The sequence below is a fragment of the Molothrus aeneus genome, chromosome 1 (assembly GCF_037042795.1).
Source record: "Molothrus aeneus isolate 106 chromosome 1, BPBGC_Maene_1.0, whole genome shotgun sequence".
Lineage (NCBI taxonomy): Eukaryota > Metazoa > Chordata > Aves > Passeriformes > Icteridae > Molothrus > Molothrus aeneus.
This window is the reverse complement of record NC_089646.1, coordinates 17,573,308-17,583,808: the sequence shown is the minus strand read 5'-3', so window position 1 is coordinate 17,583,808 and position 10,501 is coordinate 17,573,308. Positions and strand designations below refer to the sequence as shown.

General features: G+C 44.2%; 1 protein-coding gene across 1 annotated transcript in view; it reads left to right on the top strand.

Moving 5' to 3' along the window:
* The first annotated feature begins 525 nt into the window (after nucleotides 1-525).
* GPR158 (G protein-coupled receptor 158) overlaps nucleotides 526-10,501 on the top strand; it is a 189,418-nt gene continuing 179,442 nt past the window's right edge. The window contains exon 1 of the mRNA XM_066552121.1: nucleotides 526-1,475. Coding sequence (XP_066408218.1) covers nucleotides 604-1,475 — 872 coding nt within the window. The 5' untranslated portion in view covers nucleotides 526-603. The remainder of the gene's footprint in view (nucleotides 1,476-10,501) is intronic.

Genomic DNA, 10,501 nt, shown 5'->3' with positions numbered 1-10,501 from the left:
GGTGATGAGGAGCGCCGCGCGGTGTGGGGCTGCCCGTGGCGGAGCCGCCCGGTGACCATCCGTCCTCCCACGGCCGGGCGTCCTCGCTCGCAGAGCCGAGCGGAGGCGGGTGCCTGTCCGCTGGCTCCCCGGCAGCAGCCCCGCCCGCCGATCCCCGCAGCAAGTGGCAGTCCCGCGCCACGGGCCCCCCTCTCCGGCAGCGGCGCTCGAAGGATGCGGAGCTGCGGAGCGCGGGCGGCGGCGGGGCGCCGCGGGGGGACCCGCCGCTGCGCCGGGCGCGGGCGCCGCCGCCCCTGCGCGCTGCGCCGGGCAGGAGCTCAGTGAGCGCGGTGGCCGCGGCGGGAGGAGGCGCAGGAGGGCTCGGCTCTGCTGTCGCCGGAGGGGCTGCGCGCCGCTCCGCGCCGGCGGTGGGGCTGTGCGGAGCCCCGCGCTGGGGAGGTTGCGGGCGGCACCGCCACAGGTGACTCGCGGGCCGGGGGTCGCGTTCCGCCCCGCTGCCGCTCGGCCGCCTCTGCGCGTTCGCACCCCTGCGCCGCGGCCGCCTGCGCGAAGCTCATCTTCAGCCGCCTCGCCGTGCCGGTGCGACCGGCAGCACCGGGGGACATGGCTTTGCTCCGGCTCCTTCTCCTCTTGCTCCTCGCCCAGCGCGGGCTGGGGGCTGCCGGCGACCAAGGGCAGGCAGTGCGGGGCCGGGAGCGGGCGCTCGGAGGGAAGCAGCCTATTTACAACCACATCAAGAGCCGGGAGCCTCTGCCGGCTCCGCGGAGCCGCTCTACCGAGAGCACCATCTTGGCGCAGCGGCTCGCCGAGGAGGTGCCCCAGGACGTGGCCTCGTTCCTCTACACGGGCGACTCCCGGGAGTTGCGGCGAGCCAACTGCTCCGGGCGGTACGAGCTGGCCAGCCTCGCCGGCAAGTCGCGCTTCACCTCGCACCCCTCCCTGCACGGCGCCCTGGGCACCCTCACCCACGCCACCAACTTACTCAACATGATCCTCCAGAGCAATAAGTCGCGGGAGCAGAACTTGCAGGAGGACCTGGAGTGGTACCGCGCCTTGATCAGGAGCCTGCTGGAGGAGGACCCCAACATCTCCAGGGCCGCTATCACTTTCAGCACGGAGCCTTTCTCCTCCACTCCCCAGGTTTTCCTCCAGGCCAGCAGGCACGAGAGCCAGGTCCTCCTGCAGGACTTGTCCTCCACGGCTCACCGCCTGGCCAACGCCTCTGTGGAAACAGAGTGGTTCCACAGCTTGAAGCGCAAGTGGCGGCCACATCTGCACAGGAAGGTCTTAAACACGGGCCCCAAAACTTTGGAAAACAGTTGGAAGAGGCGGGAGAGCTTCACTGCTGATAAGAACCACATCCGGTGGTCCTCACCATACCTGGAGTGTGAGAATGGGAATTACAAACCCGGCTGGCTAGTGACTCTCTCGGCGGCTTTTTATGGGCTGCGGCCAAACCTCCTGCCCGAGTTCAGGTAAGAGGAGTGTTCCCTTTACTTTCTGTCGAGAAGGGGAGGGGGAAGCAGGATGGGGGTTTGATTCTTCCCTCGCTCCTAGGGAAGGGCATTCTGCTCTCTGGGTGACCTGATCAACCCCAGCCGCACGGGCTGCTCAGTCACAGCGCAGAGCAGCCTCAGGCCTTCCTGTTGAGCTGTGCCTTCGGGAGCTGTTGCTCCTTAAAAGACTCGCAGTCGTCTCCGTCTGTAAGACAGCGTTTGCTTTGCCTGCTGCCATTGGAGCAGGCGTGCATGTGGGTTACGTTCCTGGTGGGCTTGTGGGGAGAGGCGAGCAGCTGCTGCCAGTTGAAGTTTATCTGTGTCTGCAAGAGGAAAATGCTCACTGAGTTGTTATTTCTTATTATACTGTGAAATTGAACCTAGCTGGACCCCAGCTATGCTTTTAACCTGCTGGGAAATAACATTCCCAGTAATTAATGACATTACTAGTGCTGGTAAACTGCTGTTTCTGGTCTCCAGAGCACATCCACTGTGGGGTGCTCGAGCCTGGTCAGTGGTAGTAGACATGTAGGTAAATCAGTACTGGTGACTGCTGTTCTGTCATAGTTCATGTGGCTATAAGATGAAGTGGCAGAAGGAGAGCTTTCCTTTTGCACCTCCAGCTTTATATTTGATACCTGGCATAGGTAAAGGTTTGCTTGTTTTTTATTGCTTCATATACTTTTTGTTGCTTTTATATACTTTGCCCCTGAACTGCAGCTAACAGAGAGGAAGATAGAAAAAGGCTCTTTCTTGTGTCTGTATTTTGACACCAAAGAGAGATTTGCTCAAAGAATGAGAGCAACCTGTGGAGTGTGAGATGCCAGTTTTTCCCTTGGCACTCCTGTGAGGGGTTCAGTAACTTTGTCCAGTGGGGAATGTGCACTGCCCAAGAGCAGCTGGCATTTCTCAGGATGAGAGAGGAGCACACGATTTCTCTTGTGCTATCAATAAGTAGCAGGTAAAGATTGATAGGAACGTAGCTGACACCAGAGATTTTGCCACACCTAGGAGGCAAGGCAATAATGTCTGCAAATGCTGTTTCTCTTGGCTTAGTCTGAAATCCAGTGTGATCAAAGAGATATGAGTGCAGTAATAAATTCCTGAAAAAACCCAAAATTTGTTGAATGGATAATGGCTGCTTATTTCTCTGTTGAATTACTTCTCGCCCTGAAATTTTCACACTTATGGGGATGATAGGGTTAAGGTAAAATGAACTCAGCTGTTGGCTGTTTGTTGCTGAATTCCTCTTGAGAACAAAACCCAGGAATAGGTCTACTGTAGAGCTCTTCTGGACCCTTGGGAGTCCAGTGAAGTAAGGAAGCTCGTCAGAGATCATTGAAATGCAATGTTCAATGTTTGATGAACTTTGGGATGTGGATGAAAGTTAATGTAGGCTGATATTCTCTTGTTGGAGAAAGAGTTGGGCAGAACCACTGGGCTGGAGGTATGGTGGCAGCCACAAATCAGCTCTCTGAGAATATAAATTTTGGTATAAAGTTTAACTCAAAGAAGCTTCAATCTTGACCTAACTGAAGAGGAAATAAACCCATGTTTTAAGGAAGAGTCAAAAGCTCCAGTCCCATCTCTGTGCCAAGATTCTGTGATGGCAGGAAGCATCTCGGTGGTGTAGGCTTCTGCTGTGGTAGCTTTGGTGTGCAGAACACACCAGGTCTGTTTTGGCATAACCCTGGCCAGCCATGGCAACCAGTAGATGTCCTCCTGGATGCAGTACAGAGCACTGCCTTCCTTCCCTGCCTCATCTTCCCAGCCTCTGCTTGCCCCGTGGGGGTCACTGCCCTTGTTATAGTCTCACACTTCAAGGGGCATTCACTGAGCTCATCTAAGCTTGGAGAACCACTTCATATTTACAAGATCATGAGATGGAGTATGCTGTGCAAGTTCAAATTGTTGTATTGCTGTTACCCTGAGCAGTTTGGACAAAACTAACAAAGATTTGTTGTATCAACAGAGATGAGTTTGTAAGCATTTCTAAAAAATAGGTTATGTTTTTTGCCAAACTGTTAAAGAAGCAGGTAGAAGAAGTAAAAGTATAAATACATACACATTCTGGCAAGGCTGAAGGATAGTTCCTGTGTTTCTGATTTGAGGTATGCTAGATGAAAGATGGGCCTTAATATAAGGTTATGACTTGGGATATTGAGAAAGTAACTTCTCAGCTACGCAGCAAATGGTATATACAAAATACGCTTCCAAGACTTGTAGTTTGTCTCAATATTTACACAGTGTTTTCATTACTTAATAGGTACACAGCCTCAATGTGAATTTTTAAGAGAAAAGATGGCTTAAAGCATGAGCACATAGTAGAAAAATGTAACATCTAGTGTGGTTACTGGAAAATTAATTGTGTGAATTACTATAAGATGCCTTTTGAAGAAAGCTTTACTTCCTCTCACTGTCAGTCTTTGAGTGACACAATATTTTGCCTTTAAATTCTTATTTAAGGCCCATGTGAAAAAACGGTGTTCATTAACCTCCATGTCTTGGGGCAGCTATGTTGGTTCTCCCAAAAATTTATCTTTGAACCATCTGTTAGAAACATTTTAATGAATCAGTTACCATGCTCCTCCCATTTAGTAGTCTGATGTGATATCATTAATGGTAATTTAGTGTATGCCTCTTTAATATTATTCCAGCAGTTTTTGTACTTTCTTTGCTCACATTAGGTTTAAGGCATGGTACATTAGGGTGAGATACATTCCAGGAGCATGCTATATCCATGAAAGAGAGCTCTTTCACATTACAGAAGGAAAAGCCTATTGCTCCTTGTTGGTATCTCTTCTGTGGCAGTAACAGAAGGGTTTGTTCATGTGGCATGGCAATTGGAAGAGGTTAATGTGGGCAATACTGGTACTGAATAATGAAGGCAATACTGGTAACTACTACTGGCTGTGTTCAGTGCGTGCTGCTGCTGCAGTGCTGTTGTCAGTGAGGCTCCTGAAGTGCAGCACAAAGCAGCAAAGCTTTCTTAACATTGTGAAGAGTTACAGTGCTTTTGGCCTGAGGATGGGAGTGTTACAGGCCAGGGGGCTCCTGCAAACAGCTCATCTGTCTTCAATTTCACCTTTCCCCTTCCCAAAAGATTGCTGCCCAGCTGCCCCAACTGAAGGCCAAGGAGAGAATGTGGTTGTCTTGCCATGACCAACACTGTAGATAAAACTGAGATGAAGTGGAGAAGCTAAAGGCAAATTGATTGTACTGATAAATGTACCAGAAGCTGTTCAGGGCCACATTAGCCTAGTACCATGCCAAACTAGCAGTGCTGGCTCTCTGCAGCTTCTTAGCAGTGCTTGCTCATATTGTGTTGTCTCCATTTTCTGGTCTTTCCACCCAAAGTGCATGGAGAGAACATTACTGCTACCTGCTTATAAGGTGCAGTGCAGGCTTTTGTTCAGAAATCAGGATCCACAGTGACTCAAAGTAATCACTTGATGTTACCCATCCCTCCTGTCTAAACTGATGCCATTTGCAGCTGAAATTCCCAACCTAATGTGCCTAATCACTCAGCTACTGTAGTGCTGCAGGGGGTAGAGCACAGAGGCGTCTGTCCCAGGTCTTCTGTGCCCCTCCTCTGCTGCTGCCTATCACATGGTCAGAATGAACCATATTTTATGGCGTGTGATGACCCAACTGTCCTCCTTGCAGCCCTACTGAGAAAGTGGAAAAGTGTGAGAAGTTGCATGTTGTAAATACAATTCCTTTTCTAAAAATATTTTTTTAGTGCCTGGAGAAAGAAATTAGAGGTCTTTGTTGCTTTAGCAGGCCAGGAGACAAGTGGGAAAGGTCATGTCTTCATCTAGAAGAAAGATGACAAATAGTCAGCTAATAGGAACACACAAGTTAAAAAAAGTCCTCCTGGGTCACTGAGTCAGTCTTCTGCTGTCACAAGCCCACTTAATGTCATCAGTTGACAAATCTCCATCCTTAAGTGGATGGGTTTCCCTCTTGACTCTTCAGTTCACTGGCATGCTGGACCTAAGGGTTGGATAACTTCTCCTGATTTCTGATCTAAATTTATTCACTCGCAGTTAGTTCTCTTCATTTGTTCTGGTCCAGAACTGTCTTCCATCTGACTTAGCACCCTTGGCTGGTGTTTACTGCCCTGACTTATTTATAGTCAGTGGCCCCTTCACCACCTTTATTTACTAGACTACACAAACTGGCTTTCTTTAGTCTCTGTCATAAGCTCTCTGTTGCCATGGTCCCTCTTCTGAGGTCCTGTTCCGATATTTCCTGAGCATGGTTAGTCAGATTCATGTGCACTGTTTCAGGCTTGTGCAATGACATCAATTATCCCCAAACTCTGATGAATGAGTTGCTGCTTTTGCAGTTCAAAATGTTCCCTTGTGTGCTGTTCTCATTTTCTTTAACATTGTGTTGAAATACATCTACATTTTGGGAACTGGTCATTGGTCTTGGGTGATTTCTCATTGTGGAGATCAGATTGTCTTCAGGATATGAAGCACTGACTTTTTTCCCCCTCCCACCATATTCCAGCAGGTTTTTTGCCAAATCCAGCACAGCATTTACTATCTTTTTTAAAGGTTTTTAGGGAGAATCCAATGGAATAATGTCTGTTTTGGCAGAAAGGTACTCAGTCAGCAAGCTGAGTAAGTTGAAGGTGGCTGGTTTTTCTTTTTTTTTTTTTTTTTTTTTTTTTTTTTTGGTTTTGTTTGTTTTGGGTTTTGTGTTTTAATTTTATTTTATTTTGAATGGGGTCTTGTTCTGGATCATTTACAGGTAACTTCATTCTGAAGTCTGGCCAGATTGTGCTATATCTTAATATTTTCTGCCTCTCAGAGGTTTGCTACTTCTCTCAGTTATTGGAAAGATATCCCTTGATGCAAAGATAATTTTTACTACACAGTTAAATTGAGCTGTTGCTCCCCTAAAGGCAGTGTAATGTAGTGATTTCTATTGTACCATTAACAATTACTTGGACCACTCCAGCATTAGACTATGATGGGACTCTTAGTTAAAGAAACATTACTAAAGGCAGATTAAAACAGGGAGGTAGAAGTATTTATGAGAAATAAGTAATTCCTTAGGGATTATTTGTATTATATGATTTATTATTCTGCTAAATATTTCACAGCTATTAAATTGCTTGGTAAAAAACCCCAAACAAATGTAGACATGAAAAAAAAATTAAAATTGGGTAATTTTTTTTCTTTGAGACATGGTTTAATTTCTTCCTTTACCCTCTTTTTTAGTTTCCCCCAATCTCTCTTTAGTCTAAGTACCGAGCTAAGAGAAAATTTATTTTAATTGTTTGAGACTTTTAAATTTTTTGTGCCATTGTGATATGATGTTAGTTGTATAATGCAGAAAATATTTTTAAATTATGAGGTTGACATTTTTTATAACATGTCTTGGCCCTTGATTGAAGGCGTAGGTGGATTTAGAACAGGTTTCAAAAATGAAAAGGAATAATTTATTTTCTAGAATTTCTGAAAGTCTTGGATTTGTGTTCCTGAAAAGAAGTTAAAACAAAGAAGTCTCTTATTATTCTGTCTGTTTGTGGAAACCCTCAGGATATTTTAAGTATTTTCTAGGCAATCAATTATGTCCCTGCTAGCATTTTTCGTATGAGGTCATGGAGAGGGATAGAAAACTGGATGTTGATGAAATATAGGAAGGGAACAATAAATATGGATTTCTCTTTCAGAACAATGATTCAGCTTCCTTCAGTATTGGAGAAATAGAAGAGGGTCTTTGAAGAAAGAAGTTAAATATGGCCGTGAGAGGATTGAAACACATACTGCATTCATGTCCACAATTACATAGTGCATGCTAGGTTGCAATAAAAACAATTTTTGGGTTTTTGGGTCACACTTCTGTTTCCAACTCCTGTGTTTTCCACCCCCATCGCCCTTGGGCCAGACTTCCAGCACAGCATGTTATCAAAGCTCTTTTGAAGGGGATGGACGTGTGGCAGTCCTTGCTATCTGGGATTCAGCTCCAGAACTGTCATCTATTCTATTTGTGAGTGTGGGCTGAGATAGAAATGTTCCTAAATGTGAGAAAAAATGTATTGCTGTGTTAGGTCAAATAAAAGGTTTCCATGGCCCTTGCTCCAAAAGCAGCTTCTGGCAGGTACTGAAAGAAAAATGTCAAGTTCTTCTGTCCTGGTTATGTCCAATTTACCAGTGATAAGCAACAAAAAGAAATTGTTTTCTTCAGACTTCATCTGAATGACTGGATAGTAAGTATATGTTAAACTGTCCTTCATGATTCTTATCCATGTTTTAACACATTTTTGTCTTTTGCAATGTAGTTTAGCATTGTATTCTATAATATATTTATATATTCCATTATAACCATCTATTCTGGGTTCCATAGTTTTCTAGTTTTAAACTCGCTTCGTGAATCTAAATTCATTGGGAGATCCCAGATTCTTGAATGAATACTTTCCAAAGTGTTTTATTGCATCTTTTCTGCCTCAGCCAGGTTTAGTTGTGGGTTATATGAAGCATTTTTATCACTTGCAGACTTTGTCATGGCCACTCATTTGTGAAGTCCAACTTGTTAACTTCCCTGCATGTAAAAGCTGATTTTTGTTTTGTTGTTTCTTCCAATACGGATGAAAATGATTCATTTTTGTCAAAAGCTGTCTCTGCTCTGAGCAATTTTTGTATCTTGTTTGTGTGTTGTGTTGGAGATTCTACTTCAGCCTTCCACTTTCTGAGGTATTTGAAATGTTTTTAGTAGAGCCTATCCTTTTAACATTTGGTTTCTAAAAATATCTTGATATCTTGGTTTTGTCTTACATTCTTGCAGTTTGTATGTTCCTCCTTGACCAGGTTTATGCCTTTCAATTTCTTTCTTTTTTTTTTTTTTTTTTTGAGGTTGGCTTCCACTTACTTTCGAGTTTTAAAATGACCTTGTTACCTTTAAGTAAATTTTCAGGGTCACAGGATTTAGTATGGTTAGGCTGCAACTACCCATCCTTTGTAGGATTCTTCTATTTCAAAAGCTCTTTGTGTTCCTAATATGTTTTCTTCTGTTGTGCTCTGTTCCTTGGGACTCTTTCTTTCCACCTGCCTGTTTGACCCCATGGATGGTAATGGAAACATTAGAAGAAAAGCAACCTGAATTTGGCTCCAAGACCTAATTTCATAGATATAATCTAATGTAAGTGGTACTTTACCATCACTGACACCTGGCATTCCTATACAAGGTGATGCTTTGTGACAGAGTTAAGATGCTAGCAACAACTTGAGCATCCTCAAGTGGAAAAAAAACAACAAACAAGGCCAAACCATCCCCACTCCTCAGAGTATCTAAGAAACTCTGACTAAACTGCAAGGATATCCCCAGGGAGGCAACACTGCATGCCATAAATATGAAGGCAGATTTAATTTGAGATAATTCTTCAGACCATAGAATTCATCTTTAAGTATTCTGCCCTTGTAATACTGTTTCAATTTACTGTCTCTCAAAAGAGAGACTTTCTTTGCAGGTAAATCCTGATTTATGTGCCCACACTGCTGTACCTTACTGTTCAGTTTATTTTAACTGGAAGCTGGTTCTCCTATGAAAATGTGTGTTGAAAAGCAGCAGTCATGCTATGGCTGAGGAACTAGGGAAGTGTCTGTCCTATTAGTAACGAGTTGGTGGTGACTCTGTGACCAGGCCAAAATCGTGTCTCATGTCCCAGTAGCCTTTTATGAGTCTGGCTGGTTGTACATGGTAACAACTTTAACAATGTCCAAGTGATGCAGAATCCTAAATCTGAACTTTCCAAGGCAATTTGAACCTGCAGAACCTGCTGTTTGTCAGTAAGATTTATGGCTGAAATTCATTTGTGAATTTGACACCAGGGTTATTTTTGGGTGCTGAGTTGATGGTACATGGGAGGAGCCTCAGGTGTCAGGTAGTATGCAGTATTTGAAGATCAATGTTCTTGAAAGTGGCAACCTCCAAAATGAGAGTGGTCAGAAAAGTCATCTGCCCTGAAAATAGTGGTTATGCAAAATACAGTGTGTATTTGTCTAGAGGAGTGGGCATTTGCAGATTTCTGGTGGCTGTAGAGAACTTGTTTTTCTTATCTCCTTGTTTTCTGGTAAAGAGGACTCATGAAGGACAGCATGGAGGGCTGAATGAATGTGACAGCAAGTGTCTAAGCAGCTGTTTAGATGTGGGTGATGATGCCCACTTCAGTGTGTGATAAGCATCCCTTATACCTTAAATACCTAAAAAGTGCTCACAATGCTTATGGGCACAAAAGTGAGTGTACAAACTTAGAGGGCAAACTGTGTGTTTAGCTGAGCTGTGATGACCTCTGTGCCAAAAAAGCTTTTGAAGATCTAGAGCACAAGGATACTGTTTATCACCATTTAAATGTTGGCAGGCTATTATTTTGTACAATTCTGTATTAAGCTGACTGGGAGAAAATGAACATGTTCCCCCTGATTTTTTTTTTAATGATGTAACAGTAGAGGCAAAGAAAATATTCTGTAGATAGGTTTTACAACGTGTTGTTACAATGAAATATTATAACTACTGAAACTATCAGGATAGCTAGTAGTTTGGGAAAATAAGCTTAAATCAATTTCTGGCACAGATTTCAAGGCAAGCAGCATGCCAACAAACAGTAGTACTGGAAATACAGACAGGCATTAAAGCCTCTTAAATCAAACCTCTGACCTGACAGAAAATCCTTGATGACATCATTCTTCAGTGATTATCTTATATATAATTCAACTAATTCTTTCTTAACTGCATGTTTAACATGGACATGCAATCCTTAGATATCTCTTTTGTGTTTGTAAGGACTGTGAAATTGTGTCAGGAAACAAATATCTATTGTTTCAAGGAGATTAACAGAATATACTTACCTGCCAGATGGTCCACAATTACCACTAATATTGTTATTAACTTATGGCTGTGGCTTGTGTTCAGCCAGGCAGCATTGCCAGTGTGGATGAATGTGTTACTCTGACAAGCTGAGTCTACTCTTACACCCTTGATATTTGTCTTGA